Below are 26,614 nucleotides of genomic sequence, written 5' to 3'. Positions count from 1 at the left end.
GAAAATGTCATTTATTATAAATCAAAATCACGTTTCGTGATGATCTGATTGGATGAATTCATCGGATGGCATTTCCCACGAATCAGAAGGGGGGCAACCTATAGATGAATTGGCAACTTTTGAAAATGTCATCAATAATCAAGAAATAAATTTTAAAAATTGGAAAAAAATAAAATCCTGGGATCGACAAGGATGAGGATTCGCTCCGCCTATTCTGGCCGTCCTTCCGTCATCCTTCGCATCTATGGAGAGCAGAGAGTCTCTCCCCTTGTGCCTCTTTTTGATTTTTTGATTTATCCCGCATGGAACAACAACAACAGAAGAGAGCGGACGAGACAGTAGACAGTACACGACGACGTCAAACCATAAAAGAGAGCGACCTCGAGTAGACGAGCGCTCCGCATCTAATCTTGATTTCGCTTCTAGCTTCAATTCGATCAGCGGGAGGATGTGCGCGGGAGCCCAGCAGCGGCAGCAAAGTTTTTTTGGCCGCGTGTTCCGCTCCAGCTCAGCAGCTCTCGTACGTCCCTCTACCGCCACACCACCGTCCGACGACGGATATCTCTCATATATTTATACATGTAGTTTGCTGCTGCAGTATACTATATAACTACGTACAGTGTACAGTTTGTGTCTACACGCCATCTTTATTTTCTAAGTTTATTTTTTATTTTCTTTCTTTTATGTAACGGCAGACGCTCCCGGGGTTGTCCTTGGTCAGGCGGCGTGCGCGTTCCGGGACTTTTTTGAATAATTTAAAGCGACAACATGGGAGAAATATAGGAGGCGGGGAGGAACGGGGAGGAGACGGAACCATGTAACAATCATCGGGGACGAATAGGCCTATCTATAAAGATCTTGCGGCCGCGACTCTCGTGTGCGACTCACTGAACTTTTAGATTTTTCCATTTCACATTTTTTCCCTTTTCTTTTTTTGGCCCAGCCACTTTTCAAAAGGCAAAGGAAAAAGGAACAACATTCACTCGCTCACTTCTACACATTTTGCCGCCACGTCGGAATTTCCTTTTTACTTTTTTTTTTCTCCTGCCCGACAGGAGCCGCATGTTAAATAAATTGTTCCGTCGAGCGCCCAGGGAGGACCCAAAAAGAATCCCGAAACAAAAAAGAATAAATGATGATCGCATAGATGTAGAATTTAATATTGATCAAATTTGCCCACTTATATCAGCAACCGCAGTCTATATAAATAGACACACTTGATTAGATTATTACCGACATGGAATTATTTGAATAGATGATCAATCTGATGCGGGACTGGAGATTTATAGATGGCGGATGCGGATAGTTAGGGGAGGGGGGACTCAATGATGCGATCAGGCGAATCTTTTCAAAGTGAGCGCGCTCGCTCGCCGATCAACTGCAGCAGCCAATAAAAGGGAGGAAAATCACTGATAGTTTTTGCGGGGGGTCTCTGATCATGCGAGAAAGTAAGTAGCGCGCTATAAGACTATCCACACTCTGAGGGCTCAGCCGCGCGGACCATCTCCCAATGTATACACATCAAGAGAGCTCGGGAATCGTCGGATAGATCATAAATCCCGTGATCGAGAAGTCGACGACGTCCATCGTCCGAAAAAAAAAGAAAAATCGGTTTGTTTTGGTTATAGCGGGAAAGATGACAGCCATAAATTGGCTTTTTCGTCATTCTTCTTTTTTTTTCCTATTTTCTTTTATTCTTCCTATCTATATGCTCACGCAATCACTTAATCATTCAAAACGCTGCATTGCTGTGTGACCGGGACCGCCCCAGTCCCCCTTTACGAATGGAAAGAAACAACAGAAAAAGAATATAAGAGGAAAGGCACAAAATAGTATACTCACAATTTTCCGGATATCAATTTCCTTATTTTTTTGATCAGCAGACGACGGGAGAAGAAGAAAAAAAGATAAGAACAAAAAAGCACAAAGCGCAAATGTCACCGGGGGTTAGATTGTATCCTATACTATCTCTACACATGCTCTTTTATTCATGAATTCTATCTGATATCTCTCCGCCGTCTGCCGAGTTTTTCTCTTTTTGTGTGTGTATGTGTGTGTGTCTGTCTTCGTATGAATATTGCCGGACCGGGGTACTACTCTCTCGATCCATTCTGGATTTTTATTCATAAAAATATTACAAGTTATACGCAGTCGCAATGTCTTTCAATAAAAACTTTTTGCGATTTTTATTTTTCTTTTTTTCTTTATGCTGGGCGGGGATTATTTATTTGCGCCTGACTTGTTTCTCCTAGTATATACGCGGATGGATCCATCTTGATATATAAATCCAGGCGAATAATAAATAGACCGAGGGTGCGCAGCTTATAAAAGTGTCTATGGCGAGAAAGAATCTATAAGCAGCAGCAGAAGAGGGTGTATATACAACAGAGCGACGGATCCATCTTCATCCATGTCTAATGACTCGGTTGTCTTTTGAATGTTGTCGCAAAGGGACAACGAGCCATTGTTTAGTTGATATGCAGGCCCTGACGCCCCGCTATACATTTTTCTATTCCAGGATTTTTGTTTTTTTTATTATTTCCCTGACTTATTTGTATTGATTGAATTTTCCGCTTTTATATTTTCATTTTGTTTCAAAATTATTTATTTGATTCCAGGAACTGGTCGATACAATTAACGGCGACGAATTAACTTGACCGCCGACCGTAAAGGACCGACAGATGGGGCTGATTAGACGAGGCGTGGTCGAAATAAAGACTTGACTTATTGTGTGCCGTGGATGGATGGATTGAGAAAATCAAATCAAATAAAAAAATAAAAGGAAAAAAACCGTTCCCACTCCAGCGAGATCCTTCAAATATTGAACGAAACGCGCCAAGAAAAATCACCGCGAAAAATAAAAAGTGGGTCTGATTTTGAACACTTGATCGTCTCCGCTGGGCTGCTTCTCTCCTTCTCCAGCAGCATCAGCACCACATCCGGGCCGGAACTTTCCTTAATATATTTCGCATCTGGCCCTACTGGCTGCTGCTGTTATTCAAGAGTCAGCACACGCGTTCAAACGCCATGCATCAGCGACCGGGAGGACCTATCGCTCTAGTCCTCTACGCCGTCGCCATTGTCGGTGAGTCGTGAATAATTTTTAATTATTTTAGCTTCGCTCCGAGTAGTGTATAGTACATCAATTCCTTTCAGTTTTATTTCAATTAATTTTTCAATCGAGAGAAAGTAAAAATAACTTGGCGGCTTCAATTATTTCCCCTATATTTATATTTTATATTCCCACCGGAATTGCTGTGTGCGTGTGGAAAAACATTCTAGAAAAAAGAGTTAAATTGAAAAAGAGTTCTAATTGGTTCTGCGTCATTGTGCACGGTCGTCTGTTCAAAAAAGAAAACCACACTCGTCGCGTCGTCTTTATCTTTTTTCCAGGGGGCTAATAGTCCTTTTATGTCGACCTGATTATATTGATGCCAAAAAAAAGTCTTTCTGCCGTTGCCATGGCGATGCCCAATCCCGGCATTCGGCGGTAGATTTAATTGCGCAAAGGAACCGAGACCGACAGTTTATTTTTGTCGTTTCCAACGAATTGATTCAAACATTTGGGATGTGTGTATAAAGATGGTCGCAGAAGCGTTTTAATATAATAAACACGGCAGTTATACGGGGATAGAGCTTGTTTGAAACAAGTCGCAGGTCTTAGATATTAACGTAATCTCCTGCGCGTGTTCGCCATTCGACCTGTGTACACACAGCAGAAGCGCCGCAATGTGCCGATTGAGAATAAATCATCGACGTAAATGTATATAACCGCTTAAATAGGCTCTAGTGCCTCTAATACATTCTAATTCGACTTTGGCCCTTTTTAGAACGTATTATAAGGCGGGACTTTCGATCGTCACGTGGAGGGCTGAATAAAACATTGCCCAATACACACACACACACGCATAGCTTATGGAAATAGAGGAGGGGACTCCAATGTTTAAACAGGATCGAAGATTAAAGCGATGGGAGGGGGGATTTATGCACCGGCGTGCTGGATCGAGTCATCGAATTCGTGGAAGAGAATTTCTATCCACTAATAATATGCCGAGACGACGACGGCTTTGAATGTTGTGTATATCCATACTTTGCTGGGTAATTTGATGCTGAAGTATATTCAACGCCCCTCCACTCTCTCTATATATCTATGCGTTGGTTAAGGTCAGTTTTATGGTGTTAGACCGGACTTTGTGTCTATAGCAGCATCAAATTGGATTTGTATAATCATAAAAACACCCGGCTGTTTTGATATACACACAACACAAGAAAAAAAACCAAATATTTGACCTACTTTGTTTTTTCGAAGCTGTTTTGGAAGGAAATCAAATCACGACACATGCAGAGGACAGAAAATGGGATTCCAATCTTCAAGGGTTATTGGTTGGCATCGTCTATAGGGAGACTGCGTCTCTATTTTTCCTATCGTGTCGTATTCAGCTGCAAAAAGAAATAAAACTCAAAAAACCAAATAAAAGAATTTAATCCGACCGGTACATGTTTGAGACACACAAAATCCACAGTCGATCATGCACTTTTTTTTTTGTTTACTTTTGCCGTCAGTTTTATATGCGTCTATATACACTCTTCATTCTCTCAATATCTTTTTTGTTTTGTTTGAACCGAAATAAAAGCGCAACGACGTTTGTCATGTCACGCGTCTTTTTCTTTTTCTTTTTCCTCTATATTGTCTTTTTCCCGTCTCTCTCTCTTTTATGTAGGCGATAGACTTTATTTTTTCTTTGAGATATATATCTATCCTTTTTATTCCCCTTCTTTATATATAAGTCTACAATATTTGTAGTTGTTGGGTTTTCTTGTTGCCGGTTATTCGGTCGGCCGTCTTCTTCTTCTTCTTTTTTGGCAATGGATGCCGTCTATAGACCGACGGCCATCATGTTCAGCGTAGATTGTACAGTTGTGGGGGGTCATTGACGATGTATACATCTTCGGCGGTATATAGTATACATATAATCTAGTCAAGAGGACCAAAGGGAAGCGCCGGACAAAAGGGCGGAGGAATCAAACGAGAGACAAACACGGAAAATGATGGCAGCAGCAGCAGAGGGGCCGGGTGAAAAGAGTTGATGGTCTCTCTTTTTATATTCCTTTTTCTATTTCTTTCTTTCTCCTCCGCAAACAATCGCTTGTGTGTTGTTGTGCCGGAGAAAAGAGGAGCAAAACGACGTCGTCAATTGGCTGTTGTAAGGAGTTTGGTTTGGTTGTTGCCTTTGTCTCTCTTTTATTATTTTATTCTAGACGCAGGATGTATGTAATATAAAAGAAAAGGAAGAAGAAGAAGAAGAAGAAGAAGCTAGACTATATGCGCATTGACTTTCTTTAAAAGAGTTATATAGAGGACCGGTGCTGCTGCTGGGCTATATATGGGGCTGCTGTCGGGCTATATAGTCCCAGAAGAGATCCGCCGTATAGATCAGAGCCGATTCATTCGCTCGAGTGAAGCCTCTCCTGGCACAGCTCCGTCAGCCCTTTGCTCCGCATGACGGCAGACGATGGCCATTAGCTTACATCTCGTTTCCAACATGTATAGCCCGGAAAGTGGGTAGGATATATCCAAGTTTGTTTTTTGTTGTTGTCTCTTCCAGGGCGAAGAAGAAGAAAAAAAAAGAGATAAGATAGCGCGGGGAAATTGAATTTTCCCGCTCTTTTTTTTAAATTTCAAAATCTGATTTCTTCTTATATATATGTATAATCTCCATGTTGTATTGGATTGAGTCGCCGGCTACCAACAACGTACTATATACAAGTTCCCTTGTATTTGTCATTCAAATGAGATTGGTGCGCACAGTTGATCCGGTTGATGTATTCATCAGGGAGATCAAGATATATACAAGTCCTCCGCCCAGAAGTCTATATTTAAAAGAATGCCACTATGTCAAACTGTGTGTCTTCTGCTGTGTGTTGGTCTATTGAGGGCGCAAGTTCACGGGACAGCAGAGGGAGGAAAAGAAAAAAAAAGGAAGAAGAACTTTGACTCTTTTCTTTTTTTATTATAACGTTGTAGATATTTATAGCGGCGTCATCTCTATATATCCTTCCTCCATGTGCACACTGCAATGCGGATGGCGTGATAAATATGCTGCCGCTGTGTGGAGAGAGAACACTGTGCCAGAGTCTCAACTATATATCCGGATGTGTATAATATACTATATCTTTGAGCTGTGTATAAAATAAGCCTTTTTTTTTAAAACTGGGTTATACTTGCATAAGCAGCGCATAATGTGTTATACATAACTAGACATTATATTATACACAACGGGAGGGAGTGGGAAGATCAAGAATAATCAACGCGGATGACCGGCCCAGTTTTTGAATGGATCAAAGAAACATATCCTATACTCAACATGCTGTTGGTTTTATTAAAACAACAAATATGCGTGTGTTTTTAATTCATTAATTTCTGCGGCGGGAAAAATGACGTTTTCAAATTTACCGCAAAATCTTCATCGAGAACCCAACCATTTTCAAACACTTGTCGTCGCTCTTTATCTCATCTGGCGCTATCATTTTAAAAAAAAAGACAAATTCTTTCAATTCCTCCCACGGCACTGAACACGCGCCCGGTATGTTGTATTTACTTTTTAAAATTTTTCTATAAAAAAAAAGGAAATATTAAATAAGCCTATAGATGTAAACGACTATCGATTTGTCACGGCTCCTTTATCAAAGAAGATATGGAGAGATAGAGCAACTTCCAACTAGCACGGCCGTGTCGCTATTAACCCGGAGCGGAACCCCTCCGGTTTGACACAGACTGAGTGTCGTCGTCGTTGGGTTCGTCGCCGGGAATGTCTGATGATCCTAGCGTCGAGTTTGATGGATGGTGGGCGTCGTGCCTATAAAGAAAAAAAAGGGGCAGAAAAGGGGCCAATGACTATATCTTATAAATATCATGAAATCGAGTGCCCGCGTCCGCCTAATAAATAATAAAAGAAAACCACGACCTATTGTTATATTACATATACAGTTTCTAGCTCCGCAGCACTCCAGCGGCTCGAATTCCTCTGGACAAGAGTCGAAAGAGTTGCTCATCCATGCCGGGGCGACGTCATTGATGGATGATGCACTTTGACGTCGACAATAGTCATATATAGCTTTTATATTGCCAGGACATATCAGACAAAAAAGAAAGAAAGAAAGAAAGAAAGAAAGAGGAGAGAGCTATAGAGAGTGAAGAGTCCTGGTTCATTAATCAGGAGGCACTGCTGATAGTTCATTTCCCCGGGCGTCGCTTGATGCCTCGGCCAAACCCCCTTCCGCATTCCCAAAAAGTTATGAAACAAACATAAAAGCTGAGAGCATATTATACAGAAGAGTCTTATAGATTGTGGCAGTTATTTATTATATAAAGGCCTAGACTTTCTGCGTGAAAAGGCTTTCGCGAATTTTTTTTCTTTCTTTCTGTATATACAACCGCACCTTCTTCCGGAATAACAACAGAAAAAAATATATAATCCGCCAGCAGATCGATGGAGAAAAGAGAGACTCTGATTTCCTTCCGGTATACCCTGACGCCGGTTTCTTGCGAGAGCGCAACGGGGGGAAAATCTTGAAATCTTGTTACATTTTGATTGAATAGTAATATTATATTGCAACGTAATAATCATAATAATAGAACTATAGTCCTTTTTTTTTACACGCGCGTTTCCCATCTAAATTATACTGGGCCGCGTCATCTCGCGGGAGAAAATTTCTTCTTTATTTATTTTATTATATAGAACATTTCGTATGGCTTATAATAATAACACAGCAGCAGCAGCAGCCGGTAAGGGTTTGTATTATTATATAGGCTGCTGCGTGTTCAATCCGCCGAGAAAACGAATATGATGCTGTGCTGTGTATATACTCCGGGGAGACTTGCTGGCATATCCACTTGCCAATGTGCTCTCAGCAGCTGCTATAATATAGCTCGGTCTCGATAGAAAACTATATCTCCCTCTCTCCTGACTATATAACAGTGTCTGTGTCTGTATTACTGGATCTAATAGGAACAAAGAAAATGGATCTATCAAATGAGGTTAGATATCGTAACGTAGGTATAGTAGACGGATGCCTAACGGTGAGCTTTATAGAGGGCGTCGGCGGCCTGCCATATAATACGATATTATTATTATGTGCCCCCGCCGTGTTCTCTCTCTCTCTCTCATCCACCTATCATGGCTGGTGGGCTGCTTATTGATACACTTTGGGAAAGATGATTCCGTTGGGGGCCCGCATCACCGCTGTGGCACACCGCAAGTCTCTTATATTCTTGATTGGAATACTCTGATTGGATTTGGTTTCCAGTTTCTTGCTGCGCCGCATATCATCCACAAACTCGACACGGACTTTGATATCAAGACGACACGGCGCTAAATCAAAAGACTATTACATCTCTGCTCTCTCTCTATATATACACACAAAGTGGAGAGAAGAATAGAGAGACGAGTTATATAATTCGTATCTATACGGTGCTGCTGGTTAGATTTGAGTAATAGAAGCAGCAGCAGCAGCCAGAAAATCGAGATTTATTGTTGGCCCCCCGCCGCCAGCATCGTCTCGTCGCACTGTGTTTTATTTATAGAGGAAGTTGATCTCCTTTTGATATATATTTTTGTTTGAAATTTTCCTGGTTTTCCTTGTTTTTATTATCCATTCTTTTGTTTTTTGTTTTTTTTTTTTCAGTTCAGACTCCTTGTTTGATGATTGCATTTTGTGTTGTTCAACCAAGGAATACAAGGCGCAAGCGCCATTATTCTCCTTTTCTTTTCTTGGCCGGCTTTCAACATTTCCAAAACACCCAAACAGCAGCACACCGTTCTTTCGGTTCTTTCTACACTTATTAAAATTTCCGCTTATTTTATAGGCCAACATCCAGAAAAAAGGGGGGTAGGGTGGTATGGCTATAAGCAGCTGAGGTAACAAAAACCTCGGGGTAAAAAAAAAAAGAAATAAATGAAAGAAGCCAAAAAGAGAGTCAATGTTTGTTTTGGCTTGGTTCAACGGCTACTGGGCGTCCCAGTGTAGTATGTGTGTCTGGCTGCGTCTTTCTCCTTTTATACTTATAATCATTTTTTCCTCTTTTTTTTTAAAATTTATTTATTACTTTTTTTTTCTTTTGTTTATTGACCAAAACCTGTTGGTAGCTGCCACCTAGTGGCGACTCCCACAGGCAATAGCAGGCGGGAGTGATTTTTTTTTCAAAAAAGTAGCGTGATTGGTAATTCCCGACGCTAGATGGCCACCGCTGGCGTCTAGGCTTCGTGATAACAAAATCATTCTTTTCCTATACATCTTACATGCCCCGTGGAAATGTAATATTTCAAAAGATTTTATTTTTTACGGCGACGAAAATAAAAATTCATTTTTCGTGTTACAGCGTCTGATAAAAAATAAATTCCACTTCTGCGGTCATGGCAAACGCCAGTTTTTTCTTTTTTTACTTTTTAAAAAAAATTCACCGGGTCGTTGAGCCGAACCATAATGTTTTCTTATCATTTTATTTTTTTTCTGTGACCAAAAAGTCCCCAACGACGTCCGGCTCTTGTACATATATACATTTATAGAAGACCGCACAGGTTACAACACACACATATAAACGTAAACACAAAATATTAAGGATCTATAAAAGATCAGCCGCACCTATTCTATGCATTCGACCTTCTACTCTATACCGGCCAATGGCAATTCAAATATTGTTACAGGCCTCCGCGTATTACGAAAGGGGGGCGCCAGCAGTCGTATAATGTCGCTATAGACTATATCGTCGCGGTTCCTCAATTTGTTAGTTCGGTTATGAAATATTCAAGACTTTCTGTCTCGAGCTGCGTCCGCGAAGCGAGGACCTACTGCTGACGTTCCCAAGGACCCGAAGTAGGGGCCCTTTTTTTTAATTGTATCAAACGTAAATGCGCAGAGTGATGTACGGTGCAATGAGACGGTGAAGAAGTGTGTATGTATAATACGCGACGGTTGAATGTTGTTGATGTCGTCAAACTGCGCGGCGGTCGGTTTTCTTTTTTTAAATTGGTAAAGAGTTACTACGAAATTCCCGCCTGTCAAAATGAATATTCAGCCAACGTACATACATACATGCATAACATAACATATACATAACTCTCTCTCCCGTAGCCTCAACCCTTTTCATTCGACTAGGGTCTAAAAAAAGGAGCGAGAGAACGAGCGCACTTGTCCGTGTTTTCCTGCAGGTTCGCAAGCGCTCGCGTCATGTAATACATCAGACGTGCTAAAAAAGAGTAAATAAAAGACAAGACTTGATCGATATTATGCAGCCATATATGTATGTCTAAGCTCTCCAAGAACGAAAAGTTTTCACCAAAAAACAACCGGTGGAATTTTTGTCACATGATGTTTTATCGAGAGTTCTTATTTATGTAGGATCTTGATTAGACTTTCTGCTCTCTTTGGTATCATTGATACCAAATCAATAAGAGTTTGTTATTATGTAATCTTGTGTTTTGGTTACGTTATATTTGATGTGAAAACAAGTTAGACGTCTGGAAGTAGCTTTGCCAACGAATTCGGTTCGAAATTGGCTGGCGTTGTTATAATTTTGGAAATATTGTAATTTTAGGTTTGAACTTAGCTGAGGGGGGCTTCGTGAGCAGTACTAGTCTCGCGTAGAGCAATCATTTTAATGTTATAAGCTTTCCAACCTGATCTCTGAGTGAATAAATTTGGCAAGAAATGTGCTACAGTTTCGCCATTAAGGGCTACATCCTCTCCATGGTTATCTAGGAAATTTATATTGCATAGAATTACGGTAATTCAGATCAAGTGTCTATCAATTAAAAGAATAGTTCCACCCAGCAAATCGTATGATATAAGGCCAGATTATCTTTGATTGAGATTGCTTATCAGAATTTTTCCTACTTAAACTAAACGAAAAGAAATCTAGTATTATGATGTAAAGATCATTTTAAAGTGGGTCGGTGAATCTGTGTCTCATTACTCTAATAAGGTTATTGAATAAGTTACAATACATGTCGACTCTTTCATTCAGCTTATTGCAACATTGCAGAATAATAGAGTTCGTTAACAACCCGAAGGTAAATCAAATTGCTAACCTAGATAACAGTGAATCTGTGTAGAATTAGATAAGAAATTTCACTCTGAGGCATACTCTGCCGTCGTCTGCCTCTCTATGACAATCGTAGAATTCTTTTAAACCTAAAATCTAGTTTTTTTTATAAATGATTAAACCACGACAATTGGACTGGCGTGAAAGTGTTAAATTTCAGTTCGCTAGCGCTCGCGCCATGCAATACACTAATACATCAGACGTGCTAAAAAAGAGTAAATAAAAGACGAGACCGAACGAGACGTGATCGATATTATGCAGTCATATGTAGGCCTACATGTAAGCTCACCATGTAAAGATTTCACCAAAAACAGCCGACGCAGGATTTTTGTCAAATTTTTTTCGAGAGTTCTTATTTATGTAGGATCTTGTTTAGACTTTTATGCTTTCATTCGTTTTAATAAGGGATTATTATTATGTAATCTTGTATTTTGGTTATGATGTGTCTGTTGTGAAAACCAGTTAGACGATTGGGAGTAGCTTTGCCAACGAATTCGGTTCGAAATATGCTGCGATGTTAGTTGGAGGTGTGTTTTTGTTTTAAATTGCAATAAGATTTGAAATTAGTTCTTCGTGAGCAATGCTAGTCTCACGTAGATCGACGATTTGATTGTTACAAAAATATTAACATGACATCTGGATATTTATTCATAGCAAGAATAGTGATATCAACTTCACTAATCAATGTTATTTCTTCCCCATGCTTATATTTATTAATTTTATTAAACCAGATTAACGAAATGTTCTGAATAAAAAACAGTATTCAATCATCAACAAAATATCAATATTAACACATCTTTATTGATAAGTATTGAGAAATGATGTTGAATGATGAATCATGTTGATGATATCAAACATTCCCATATTTTAAATAAAACAATAGTGTTTATATTCTCAGATCGTTCGTAAACTTGATGAGTAATTCTATATCTCACAACTTCAATGTGATTATTGAATAAATTGCAATGCATGTCGACTCATTCAATCACCTTGTAGTAAGATTACAATATAAAAAAGTTCATTTACAACCCGAAAGGAAATCGAATTGCTAACCTATATTAATAATAGAAAATCGGTGTAGAAATTCAATTAGGAATTTCACTACCGTTCGCCGTCGTCTGTCTCCATGGCAATGGCAGCAAATGTAGTTTTTTTTATAAATAATTAACGACACGAAGAATGGACGGACGTGAAAGTGTTTAATTAATTAATACTAAATTAGAGTGGGAATAACACTATGTACACAACCTCTTTACCCGCAACCCTGTCGTGAACTTAATAGCTGAGCTAAATTAAAGAAACCGTGTGTGACTTAAGGATAGACTTTTAAGTGTTCCTTTCGTAGTCTTTATTGGTTCTACGTCTGTTGTGAAAACAAGTTAGAAAATTGGAAGTAGCTTTGCCAACGAATTAGGTTCAAAATTGGCTGGCGTTGTTATAATTTTGGAAATATTGTAATTTTAGGTTTGAACTTAGCTGAGGGGGGCTTCGTGAGCAGTACTAGTCTCGCGTAGAGCAATCATTTTAATGTTGTATTTTCTCTAACAAGATATCTTAATGAATAAATTTGGCAAGAAGTGTGCTTTCAGTTTCGCTATTAGGGGCTACAACCTCTCCATGTATATAACGGTGATTTTTATTAAATTTAATTATGGTAAATTCTGATCAAGGTCCTGTCTCTCCACTAATTGAAAGAGCAAAATACGTAAAGCTTTCCAGATTGCTCTAAACGTTTGATTGACAAGTTCTTGTCAGAATTTATCCTTCCTGAATGTTAAGAAATTAAATCTTGTATTATGATGTTAAGATCATTTTAAAGTGGGTCGGTGAATCTGTGTCTCATTACTCTAATAGGGTTATTGAATAAGTTACAAAGCATGTCGACTCTTTCAATCAGCTTGTTGTAACATTGTAGAATAATAGAGTTCGTTAACCCGAAGGTAAATCGAATTGCTAACCTAGATAACAGTAAATCTGTGTAGAATTAGATAAGAAATTTCACTCCGAGACATACGGCTGCCGTCGTCTGCCTCTATATGACAATAGTAGAATTCTTTTTTAAAAACCTAAAATCTTATTTTTTATAAATGATTAAACCACGACAATTGGACGGGCGTGAAAGTGTTAAATTTTTGAGTAAATCAGAGTGGAAGTAACACTATGTACACATAGCCTCTTTTACCCGCAACGATTTCGTGAACTTTAGGCCCGACTTTAGGTGAGCTAGATTTAAAGAAACCATGGGTGAGCTAAGGATAATTGTCCCCGATCGTCGACTCTCGGTCTCGGAGTCTTGGTTCTATATTTATTTACTACACCTTTGTTTTTTCGCTCTACTAAGTGTTTCTTTAAAAAAAATAATTAAGTACGTATATAAAATAAATAAGGGGACAAACAACTAGAACGAATCTCGGTAGAAATAGAGATTCCCATAGCGGGACATGCGCTTCGTTCTCATTAAGAGTTCCGTGATTCGGTGGCAATTGCGGGCGTCGTCTCCTACCGCTCTATCCGGCCGTCTGAGCCGATGTGGAGGGTAGTGTCTCTGTACCCCGAACGAGCCACTTGGCCAACCAGTATAAAAGCCGCTTAATCAATTTCACTAAGCGATTTCTGTTGTTTTATGTTTCCCACCTCCTGTAAGGGCAGGACGACTTAGTAGATTTGATTTACTTGAAAACGAACTTAGTCATTTAACTGAACGCCAAGTTAACACAATTGGTTCCGCCGTATAACTATCGAGTTGACTTCGTAATTTATTTCATTTCTTTCTAGTAGATTCGCGAATCCTATTGCACAGCTACCGTGGGTTTAAAACAGAGTTTTTATTACTAAAATCATTATAAGGAGAGGTGCACAATAAAGACAGGTCTGATATCTGTAAGGATTCACAACTATTTGTATTGGAATAATGAATTGTTATAACCCCGGGTATATAGTTGGAAACTTATCGGAAATCTTTCATGGATTCTTTTTTTAAAGAAAAAAACCTGCAATTATTCCCTACTAACTGATCGAATATAGAATGAGGTATTTGAAAATTACTCAACGAAGTAATATCATTGGTAAACATTACAACGATGTAGCTCGTCGTATTTAATATTTCCTTTCTTCGAAAAAAAAGTGGATAAATAAAATCGACAGTTTGCTGACCAGGGTGTGATGCTCTTTTATCAGAAATTAATTATTACGTTGCCAAACAGAGATCGAATAAATCCACAATTTTCATCTAGTGTAGGCTATAACTGAAAGGCCTTTTAAACAGGTTAGCCTCAGGGATATTTCTGTGGTGGGATCGCATATTTACCCTTCCCTGCACATGGTTGGCATCTTAAAAGCAAAGATACATAATAAAAAACGTCTTTTATTCTTAGTTAAACAGTTAGTTCTTAGTAGGTTTGTTTTACTTGATAACGAACTTAGTCATTTAACAGGACATCAAGTTAGTGCGTTTTGTTTCATCGTAATACCATCAAGTAGACTCTATTTCATTCTATTTCTTAACATAAATTTCGCCAATTTGTGTTTCAACCAACTGGCTTATAAAATGACAGGTTTAAATTTAATTATAATTTTTTATAAACTCACGGTGGAAACCAACGGGCCCGTGAAGAAAAAATAATTGAGTTCGACAATTTATTCCTCAGCTCTAGCTTCAGCTCCGATCTACAGATGTGATTGAAAATCACATTATTTCCGGTTGCTAGAAGGTTGCCCGTGACCATAAATTTTAAATAGAAATGACGATATTTGAAGTGTATTCAACGAAGAAAATAGAATCACAATTATGATTCCAATGAAGCTCGTCGCGACCATTGTTTCTATTATTCGAAAGAACACTAGATCAATAAAATCAAGGGTTCTGAGACCAATATGTGATGCTCATTAATCAGAATTTAATATTAAACAGTCGTCTGAACTGTGCGAACGAATCAAATCGCTAATTCCCATCCAGTGTCATAATAAATCGAGCGGCTTTTTTAACAGCAAGCCAGCTGTTTAGCAGATTGCCTCGGGCAAATATCTTCTGTCCGCCCGCCTTTTCCGAATGCGTTTGGCGTCTTAAAGGAAATAACCATAATAAAATAAGAATTCTTCAAAATTAAAAGCACCACCAACAGTGGATAATTCAATGACATTTAACCATGCAATTGCCGACGTCTCCTACCGCTCATTCGGCCGTCAGAGACGGCCGGGGAAAGCGTCCTGCGTCCTATACGGTCCTATTCTCCTATACCCCAAACGCGCCACTTTTGGCCACCCAGTAAAAGCCGCTTAATCAATTTTACTAAACGATAGCTGTTGTTTTATTTTCCTCCATCCAGTAAGAGGCAGAGAGCCAGACGACTTGGTAGATTTTTTTTATTTGATAACGAACATTGTCTATTAACTGGACACCAAGTCAGTGCTGTACGTTTCATTGCCCATACATCAAATTAATTCGATGTTACATTCAATTTCTTGACAGTTAATTTGTCATTCCAATTGTAGCAACCGACTTGTCCTTAAATGATAGTTTTACAATTATTATTTTCAAAGAACTATAAGAGTTACAAGCTTTGTCAGATAGGTGAACACATCGTCTAAATATGATCTGATCGCTCACCCTGAATTATCCATGGAGGAACCTTTAGTGAAGGGACTTTTGGTCTACTTAGGCGTGTTCGCAACAGTATCTTTGGACGATTAGAGAATCTCTTCTAACATCGTGTAACTCTTACTGATTGATGAAATAGAACTTGAAGGTAATTGAATATATCCGACGAAGAAATTATGTATGTAAACATTATATCGATGGAACCCTTCGCATTCATGACTTCGATTGCTCAAATGAAAATTTGATCATTAAAATAGATAGTTCTCTGACCAAAGTAAGATGCTCTTTTACCAATATTTAATATAACCTAGGCGTCTGAACCATCCTAACGAATTAAATCCACAATTCTCATCATTCTAGTGTGGGTGTATTGGGCGGCTTTTTAAACAGCAAGTAGAGCCTCAGGCAAATATCTTTTGTCCGCCGCCCTTTTCCGAATGCGTTTGGCGTCTTAAAGAAAAGAAACATAATAAAATAAGACGTCTTTAAAAAATAAAAGCGCCACCAACAGTGGGGGCTGCTAGCGGCTGAAATAACACTCCACGGCCGTCCCCGTATCAAAAGAAATAGGGCGGGCAAACACTCAATTCGAGTTTATTAGACTGGCGTGCGCCAGGTGTAGGTTTACAATATTGCCCAGATCCCCGCCAAGCGCATTTATATGCGTCAAAGAGAACCTCTGCTGTTTCTCTCAGTGAATAGACTGAAAGGAATGAAAGCGTTTCGATTTTTCATCCTATACAACTGCTGTATAGATACACCACACATGTAGTCGGCCGGCCTGTGGATATATAAGGTGTAGTGTATGTTGTATATGCGGATGTGCAGCTGTACGAGAAAAGAAAAAGTCGGTGCGGCTTCCAAGGAATAGACTCTACTACACCGGCGAGGGGCGAAACATTGTTGGGTGTCGACGGGTCTGTTTTCACAAGGATCTAGTAGATGGATGGTGTGTACACACACACACACACACACAGGACAGCGAATGAAAATATCCGCCGATTTTTTTTTTTTTCATTTTCTCTTTTCCGTCAGCCCGCCCTATTCCCAAAATGAAGTTGATGTTGGTGTGTAGTAGTAGTAGTACTACTATACTACTCTCTTTGCTCAATCCCACATAATCTGCCAGTATACAGGTCTATAAACCACACGGTATACACTGAAAAAAGTTCATTTTCGCCCTTCTTTTTTTTTACGTTGTAATATCAGTTTACGCACACAGACGAGGATCTCCATCATCTGTCCTACGGCTGCTGCTGCTGTGCCTTTGGGTGTATATAAAAAAGATATATCGATCGATGAAAATCTCTGCTCGAAAAATCTCTCACGTCTAAACGTTTAAAAAAAATCTGTTCTGCTTTGCCATTATGCAGGGCTCAAAAATAAAATGTTAGATTTATTCTTTTCCCCTCTATACACTTGGTTCTTTCTTTCAAGAAGACTTTTGAGCGTGAGCGAATCAACGGCAGGTTGCATACTACTCTCCTGCGCCGCTGTGTATTACCGGCCTAAGCGCTCCCCCGTGAGCCACGGCTGTCGTTCCAGCTCGTTTATACGCCGGGAGTCGTCGAGTATATAGTCACTTCAACTCAGATTGGTTCCACTTGGCTACATACTTACAGATATAGTCGCCTTCGCCTTTTTTTTACACACACACACGACGGCCATATCGCGCAGTAGTTTGGGACGTGCATTTATGCCCGCTCCGGTTCAATCATCGACCGAAGAATTTTTTCTCTGAGCAATTAAAAAAATAAAGAATAACGCCGGGCGATCCAACTTTATTCGCTCGGCAGTTGAAAAGAGCGCGAAATTTGAATGAAGGGGGAAAAAAAACCCGATTGAACTTTTTCTGGGAATTTTTTGTTTCGGGTAATAATCAGCGGAAAGGTCTTTGAACACGTACCGAATTTATTTCTTCCCGAGTTAACAGATTAGGCAGATATGAAGATAGTGTGTGTATGAAGATTTCGTCCTATCTATCTAGAAAATTCATAGCATATGCAAAAGGTTGCCAAGAGGACACGGGCACCTTATTTTCTTTTGATTTCTATTCAGGCAGGGAGGGGCGGCTGTCGCTTTAGCTGACGACGACCCCAAACGTCGATGAATAATGATTAACCCTCCCGCGGCCTTTATGGGCTGGCTTTCACATCAGTTTTCTATAAATATCAATGATTCTGCACACTATATAGTAGCTATATCTCTCTCTTGAGCCTCTTTACGAAAGTTCGATCGGCAGCTGTTTGATTTGGAACAGTTGCTGCTGGTATTATATAAATGTGTATTCGTGCAGTTTCAATTTGTGCACGCTCCGGTGTGTATATACTAGGCCTGTATGGATTTGGCGATAAATAGCCTAGATGCACCTGGATGCACCTGGGTATAGTACATTGATGGCCATCAATTACTCATCGTTTCATTGGAAATGAACTTGCAGCTCACGGTGCACAATTCTCATCTCGTTCTCCCATTTTTGCAATTTCATTTTTGAGGGAAAGAAAATTATCTCTTTTTTGAAGCAATCGATTTAATGGCCTGTATACATTATTGAAGGCAAATGGTCCCAACACTTTGACTGTTGATTATATACAGCAAAGAAAGTTACAACGCGGCAACAGTCTAAACTATTAATCAGGAAAGAAAGCGATTTGGGATTAGCTTCTAAGTTTACTTTTAGAATAAATAAGAATTTAGTATCTGTCACCGGGATACATTATTGCATCATACACAAAGCAGTGCGCCTGTATATTATTAATAGATCAACTTGATGAAAAAGATGAAACAGGTGGTCAACTGCCGTTCCGGTCACTAACAATGACCGAGCTGTCGCCAGAGTCATCATCATTCCGGTCTGCTTTGATAATAATGTACGCCTACTTGGCACCCGTGTCAACTCTATATATCCTACACACACACACACACATATATACGCTCCTGCAACACATCATTTCCAGCAGCAGCCACACAGCAGCAGGCATCGGCAGCATCATTCCTTTATTTATATATTAGATTATTCCTTTGATGATTTATAATACTGTTGTGGTGGAGAAGAAAGAAAAAAGGAAAAGAAAAGAATAATAATAACAACGACCATCTTTTTTTTTCTCATTATGATGTCGCTAAATAAATAACGAGCCCTGTGGTGGGGTGGGTGTTGGCGGGATGTTTCGGTGCGTGGGATATTACGTGTGAGAGATGAAAAAAAAAATATTGACACGACATCCGTGGTGCGGCCTTTTTCTTAGATTTAAAATTATTTTTAAAAAAGTGAAAAAATAAAAGAAAGTTAAAGCAGCTGAGAGATCAAATAGCTCGACGGATCGATGGGAAACTCGGAATAATTAAAACTATATAGCCTCTCCTGTATTAAATACGTAAAGATATATACCTACACATATACACGCCGCGAGAGATAGACGCGTGACGTGACGTGAAAGGTGAACTATATTAGTCGAACCGGAGAGAGCTAGAGAAAGAAATAACGAGGAAGAACTATATACAAGGATTACTTCTTTTTTCTTTCTTCATTCTGCGTAGGAAATTGAGAGGCTAGCATTATGCAAAGATTTCTCCTTTTTCTTTTTTTTATTTGAGATGAGACGTAAGAGCAGATATCCTAACGAGAAGAATTATAAAGAGGAAAACTACTTCTTCTTTTTCTTTTTCGAATTGGGTGGGGATTCCGGGTAAAAATGCGCAAAAGGCTTACCCAAATATCTAAGATCAACGAAAAGAATAATTCAATTAATGTAATTGAACCGTCGAAGCTCTCTCTTTTTTATTTAACAATAAGCTACAACACGGTGCGCAGTAATAACATATAATATTCTCTCCCGAAGCCTCGAAATCCGTCGAAATCATATATCATTCGGCGTGAGGATAAAGAGAAATCAAGAAAAGATGAACCTTCTTCTTCTTTTTCATTTTGAAATGATTTGCTTTATCAGTTCATGCTACATATAGGTAATATGTACAGTACACAGCATCATACAGCAGTACACCAAACAAACTGCGTGATATGTGTGGCGTAATATGCCTCGACTTTATTCGGGGGGAGGTTCGACGAGTCACAATATTATTCGATCCGTTTGCATACACACAGCGAAACTGTATATACGAGAGCAACAACACAAACCTGCACACACACACACACACACATATCGACTTGCACAAATATTATAACCATATCTTTTTTTCGCCGCCCCTCGGGGACCCTTTTCCATTTCCAGCTCTGTACTCTGTACGTACACCTATTTACATGTGTTTGTACCTATAGAACCATAAGCTTGTGTGCATAGGAGCTACTTGCTACTAGCTGTGCTCTCTAGCCTTATTTCGTGCCAGCTGGAGACGAGAGAGAAGAAAATAAAAAAGGGAAATTGTGGCTGGGCACAAGCGCAGTCTTCTCTCTGCTGTGTTCACTATAGTATATGTTGTATACGGACCGCCTATATAGGAAGCGGGACCACACAGCACAGCACACACGCTCGATCGTGATATATAACGTGTCGTGACGACTCGGGAAATCACCTCAGTCCGACTGCGACTCCAGTCCCGACCGGCAGCAGCAGCCAGCAGTGCGTCAAATCCTGTGTGTCGTCCTCGCGCTCCTATTATTATTTGTGTGTCGTGTCGTGTCTGATATTATATTTTCCCTTTCGGTTGGGAAATACGAAAGATAAAACTTGTGTGTTTCCGCGTCTCTCTCTCTCGTAGCGCAGCAGCGCACAGCTGTCGCCCGCTATTTTCCATTTTGGTGTTGTCCAGAACTGCTGCGCTGGGTTGTAGCATCTCCACCGACTTTCACGTCTGCCTGAGTGCCAGCCAGAGTGTGTCGAACAGGCCCCGTGTGACTCTCTTCTCTTCTCTTCTCTGCTGCCTGTTTGTTTGCCAATAGGACGACGAAACAAGAAAGGCCAAAAGATAAAAAGGATTTTTTGTTTCACCGGGCTGTTTGATTTTTGTTTTAAATTTCAAATCTGGCGCTCTTTTGGGATTTGCCTTTTCAATCTATAAGGCTCTCATCATCGCGAGAGAGAACTCGAAAGGGTTCAAGTAGATAGTTTTGCCTTCATCAGAAGGAATCTCGACATTCCAAAAGGAATTTTTTCCGGGTTTTTCTTTTTGTATGTGGACGCTCCCTGGTGGCAGTTGTGGCACCCTGTGGCTTTTTGGACCCAAGCGGATCGTGACATCTTACACAACTCTCCATCCTCGTTCCTTCGGTCTCTCCCGCGCTAGCAGTTGCGCCGATCCCCCGACCCTCGTTGAGTGGCCCCTTTTTCCCTTTTTATATGTTCGAAATGTTTTCTTCTTTCATCTCGTAGAGGGAATTCTTCTTAACGTTGACACGGCTGAGGTTAGGTCGACGAGTTTGCCAGCAGACGAAGGGGGGAGAAAAAAAAAGACAGTTATACATATTACATCATCAATCGTCCAATTTTCGTCTGCTGCTCTTGACCGAACGCAATATTAACTAGAACGACCTTCCCCAAGCAAAAATTCCCACCAAAAAAAAACAGAAATCGATTGGAAACGAAAAATAAGTTTTTTAACATTTTCTTTTTCCTCCTCTATCCTATACACGGGGTAGAACATAATTCTGGGCGGATCATTTGAGGTCGTCTATATTTTAACGAGTCGGCAGGCATTTCACCGCCCGACGACGTCGACTCTCTGCTCTGCTCTCTCCTCACTCGACTCGACGAGCGACGATCGATCAATCTGGAAAGCTCCAACATCCAAAACCCAAGTTGGCGTGTTTCTTTCTCTCCCTTCTCTCTCGGCGTGTTGTTTTTTTTTTTGCTTTCGTGAGAGCGTGCGAGATATATAACAGACAGCAGCAGCAGCACACGTGAGCGCTAGCTATATTATATGAAAAGAGCACCACACCAGCGCCAAAAGCCCAAAAGGTAAACTCGGCTGTGTGTATCATAACGACTTGCACTGTCTACCAGATATAATAACCTAACAAGAAAGAGAGAGAGAGAGAATCAAAAGTAAAAGAAAAGTCGTCGAAACACAGCAACTGGAAACTTTATTCATCGCTATAGATGAACATCTTTGATCTAGATCGCACACAAAAGCCAAGTTTTCAAGGGAACCGCCACAGAGTTTTCAGTTTATTCGGCCCCCCTCACCCAGCAATCTCTCACGCACCAAAAAATAATCTAACAACTGCAGCAGATATATTATACACACACGCATAACAAATGGATATGACTAAATACTCCCTCAGCCTATTATTACTCTGACAAAGAGAGAAGAAGAGGCTTCTTTTGTCTCGCGTATAATAGACGGAAAGTGATTGGATGTTATAACAATCGACAAAAGGAGAGGCTAGCTAGCTAGTGTCTATAGAGAGAAAGGATGACAGCGGCAGCTTTCTCCACCCAAAGGCTAATAGGCCTAAGACTGCTGGCCGGCCGAGCCCCTGCCACTTATTGGCCGTCGCTGGTTTTACCGCTGCTGGCCGTTTTGGTCCTGCTGCTGTGCTGGAAGCCGGCCGGCGCCAGTGAGTTCCCCGAGCGGGAATGCTGCGATGACTTGATCTTACTGCCGCCGGCCGTCGATGCCGGACCCGACATCCGGAAGACTGTGCCATTGGGCGGTAATGGCGGCGTCGGCGGGACGACGTCGTCCTCATTCTCGACGGAAGTGCCGCCACACTCGTCGTCCGAGCATCCGGACACGAGCAACTTCCTCTACCCGGAATTCATCCCCGAATTGAGCCTGGACTTGGGATACCCTCTGCCGCCTCCTCCGCTCCACCCCCATCATCAGCATCCGCATCCAGGAGCCCCGGATGGAAGCAATTACGTGCCGACGACGACCGGGACAGGTATTATGTAGAGTATTGATCCACATCACGTCTGTGCTGTCCAACCGCGTCAAACAGGTGAAAAGATCGAAGAAGAAGAAAGAAACTCGACAAATAAAACAAAAACCATCGGACGAGAGAGAAAAAGAGAAAAGTAAATGACGTCCCGCGTGATTGGAAATGCGTGTCGGACTTGTTTGTGCAGCAGTCGATTCCGCGTGAGCTATATAGTACACCTATATGGCTACCTTACGCGGGATTTTATGGGCTCGGCGCCGGACCATCAATATAAAAAGGTCCGGTCGGACTATGCATGTAAAAGATCGATAGGAGATCGTAAATAGTTAAATAGCATAGCAGCTATATCCCCCCTCCTCCCCCATCCCCTTTTCGTATATATATGTATATGTATATACCTGTATTTCCCGACTGTGCGCGTTTCGATCTTTGAATAAAAGAATAGACAGTTCCCAGTAAACTTGCACCTCGTCCTGGAGTTGGTCCCCCGCTCGCACAGCAGAGGATCCACACCGGACCATCCCCCTGCTGTCCCCTTGGCCAGCAGAGCCAATCTATGTGTGTGTGGCGGTAGCTATTATATTTGAGCTCCGCAATCTTTAATGGCGTTGTCTAAACCCATCGCTTGATGGTTGGTTCGTTCGTGGGTTCGTTGGTTCGTGAGACGATCAAACATATTCTTTGTGTCACTTTTCGTTCAACCTCCTCGAAACGCTATACGACCCTTCATGTATAAACCATCGGGTACTATGGGAATATAGGTACTATGTATACATTAGACTGTTGTATGATTACTTTTTCACGTTCCTCTGGAAACACTTGTGTATAGCAGTATATCTTAAGCCCCGGATATACATCAGAGATAAATCTAATTAGAGGATGATGGGGAGAATATGAGGCCGCTTGCTCCAACGCCGAGGATCCATTAATGATTTGTTTGGGTGATTGACACCGATGTTACGTCTATATAACCTCCGAAAACCGTGCAACGGCAATAACAAATTGATAAGGTGTACCGTAGCCTATATCATTTTAAAAAGGTCTGTATTATTCTTTACATAGCTGGTAGAATAACTTTAGAATTAAACCTACTATAGACCTATGTATAGACTGTACGGTGTACGCAAGATTTTGTATTTCTTCTTTATCTTTACACAAACAGCAGTCGTTCTGCACAGAGTGGGGAATTGGTTATATGCGTACGGCGTACTAGATTGAAAGCTTTTCGACTTTTGAACGTCTATTCCTCCCCGCTGTGGGCTGACGTTGGCTTAACACAAACACCCATGCAGCGCACCCACACCCGCCACCGTGATTGAATTCTTTTTTGCTTTCTATTTGATTTTTCCTTTTCCATATAAATCCTTTACCTTTTTTTTTATTTTTCTTAAAGCGATCGATACTTATTATTGACTCTACGAGAGTCCGTATGTGTCTGTGGGGAACCTCTTGATCATTTGATTTTTTGAAAACAGAGAAAATGGCGCCATGTATAAGAGAATAAGAGATATATAGGCCTGATAAATCAGAGTGGAATTGCTGTGGAATTCTTAAGTGGTGTAGTAGTAGTAGTATTGAACCAGTCATTTCAAGTTGCTAGTCTTTCCGGGAGACTCAAGTTTTTCATTATCTCCATCTTCTTTTGAGACATTCATGTCGCACGGTATAAGTGTGTGTGTGTATATCGCAAGGAAAAAAGGAAGAAGAGGAGCAGGAGAACGCAAGAGGAGAGAGAAAGGAGGGAGACACACATACCACTGCGGCTGTTGAGTGCTGCTAGACTGCGTCTTTCCCTTGAGGGAATATCCAAATGTCGTGCAGTGTAGGGGAACGTGATATTCCCGATGACAGCCGAGCCGAACAAAAAAAACTAACAAAAAAGTATAGGAAAATAGGTTTCGTAACAACAAAATAGGCACCTAATATACCGGCCGGGCGAGAAATATATTATAGGTGATATACGATGCCAGTCACAAAAAATAAAAAAATTGACATTTTCGTTATATGTGTATTGATTTTTATTTTTTTGTGGGGCAATAAAATAAGATAGAAGACGACGACTCTTTTCAGTACGCACACACACATATATATATAGGAAACTCTGGAAGGAATTATATTATCATACGAAAGTTGCGATTCCAAGAGAAACCACACAGAGACTCTGCCATATTATAGCGGTTGGACACACCGCTAGCAGTGCAAGAGGGAATTATATCTGTCAAAACAACCGCGACTCTCTATACACACACAGACAGAGAGAGAGAGAACAGGAGCATCATCAATGAATTAGTCGAAGTTTGTCGAGAAAGGCTGGCTGGCCTGGGTCGACCAGATTTCCGCTTTTGTCCGTGTGCTGTGCTGGCGGCCGCCCGCGCTCCTGTGTGTGTTGAAACTACGCGGGATGGCAACTCTTGATATTATTGAACGCCGGCAATATAATTTGATGCTCTTTATTTCTTCTCCTTACCGAAATAGTTAAGAGAGAACAAAAAAAAAAATAAAATAGACCAGGGATCAAGTGGTTGTGTGGAGGAAATTTAAGGAGAGCAATAATAGAAACGAGTATCAGAAGAAGGGGGGAGCAGCTATTATGTAGAGTGGCATTCGCTCTGATTTTCAAAGCTCTCCTTTCCAACATTAACTGTATATACACGGGAGAGAGAGAGTCTTTCTCGCAACTTGCTCGATGATTTCTTTGATTGTTCTCTCATCTCTACCGGGGCGCTTTTATAATACCTATAGAGAAAATGATGAGGAAATAGACCCTTGATGGAGCGAGCAGTCCAATCGCGCGTATATACAAGCCCAGCGAAAGCTCTCGATGTTTTATCAAACGAAAAAACACACACACCAATAAGTTCGGCGGTTTTTTTGTTTTTTTTTTATTATTATACACCAGTGGGGGAATCGCTGAAACGGAAAATGGGAAATAATCAACTGAAAAGCGCGGGAGAGAGAAACTAGATAGATGCTCTTATATGTTCCTCATTTCTTTTGTTCGACATGTCCGAATAATAGTCTCTCTTTCCCGATGAACAGTTATGTTATCAAGACAAAAGAAACTCTCTGCTGCTTGCAGAGTGGATGTCTAATATTTATTATCTGTGTATAGTGTATGTCGTCAGTCTGATGCTGTGCTGTACAGAGAAAGAGAATTTCAAGAAAAATGGAACAAAAGCCGATCACCCAATTTGACTTTTAAATTTTTCTTTTCTTTTGGGCCCCTCTGCTGTCGCGATTGAACGAGAGAGCCGAGGATTGGATAGGAAAATGAGAAACAACGTGGTGCTGGTATATATCTATGCATTTTACGTAAAAGAAAAAAGAAAAGAATAATGGGGGGGAAAAAACATATTCTTTCTTTTTTGGGGGTGTTTAAGTTCCCATCTAAAACAAAAGCAAAACCCCCCAAAAAAAGAGCCCCGCATGCGAACACACAACTGTGGCTGTTTGCTGGCAGCAGCAGCAGAGAAAGAGACATATTCTCTTCTTCTTCTTGCTTGTGTCTATCGATTTCTTCGCGCTCTACTAACCAAGGGGCAAAATGGAGAGAGCCAACGCCATATCCTATACTTGATGTTGTTGACGACGTGTTGCAGAGTCAAATGAGCCGCAACTTGTACACACACACACACGAATTTCTAAACAACGAATGTCTTTTTTTTCTTTTGGTTTGCTCCCAGGTTTACATCAAGGCCAACCAGCCAGCGCCATACTCAACTGTCTACTAGCCCATCAACTATGCGCCGAGGACCCGTCGTGCAAGTCCATCGAAACGGTGATTCAGCACATATGCGGCCCGGAAACAGGTACACATGTTTAAACAGCACACATCACAGCCACAATATAAAATGGCGAATTCGAGTAGTACTACTACACACTTTAAGAGTTTCTTTTATTTGTTGTAGTAGTCCCGTATGTAATGGGGGCAGAGCCAAGGAAAGAAAAGGAATAATATGTTTTCTTGGGGGGTTCTATTAGAAGAAGAACAGTCGGCTTTTTTCTCACGACCCACCAAATGTTTGTTTTAGTCTTTACTCAACCAGCAAAAGAAAAGAGCTACTGCTCCTACTGG

General features: G+C 40.6%; 1 protein-coding gene across 4 annotated transcripts in view; it reads left to right on the top strand.

The window, feature by feature from the left end:
- The window catches only part of LOC124337507, a 46,103-nt gene that overhangs the window by 5,758 nt on the left and 13,731 nt on the right, over window positions 1-26,614 (top strand). For 2 of the 4 annotated variants that reach the window (XM_046791522.1, XM_046791520.1), the window contains exons 1-2: window positions 20,231-22,542; window positions 26,223-26,348. In XM_046791522.1, coding sequence (XP_046647478.1) covers window positions 22,071-22,542; window positions 26,223-26,348 — 598 coding nt within the window. In that variant the 5' untranslated portion in view covers window positions 20,231-22,070. Of the gene's footprint in view, window positions 1-2,618; window positions 3,086-20,229; window positions 22,543-26,222; window positions 26,349-26,614 lie in introns of those variants that run through there. The other 2 variants (XM_046791519.1, XM_046791518.1) reach the window with 2 other exon arrangements.

This window comes from Daphnia pulicaria, chromosome 4, assembly GCF_021234035.1.
Source record: "Daphnia pulicaria isolate SC F1-1A chromosome 4, SC_F0-13Bv2, whole genome shotgun sequence".
NCBI lineage: Eukaryota > Metazoa > Arthropoda > Branchiopoda > Diplostraca > Daphniidae > Daphnia > Daphnia pulicaria.
This window is presented reverse-complemented; position numbering and strand designations above follow the sequence as displayed.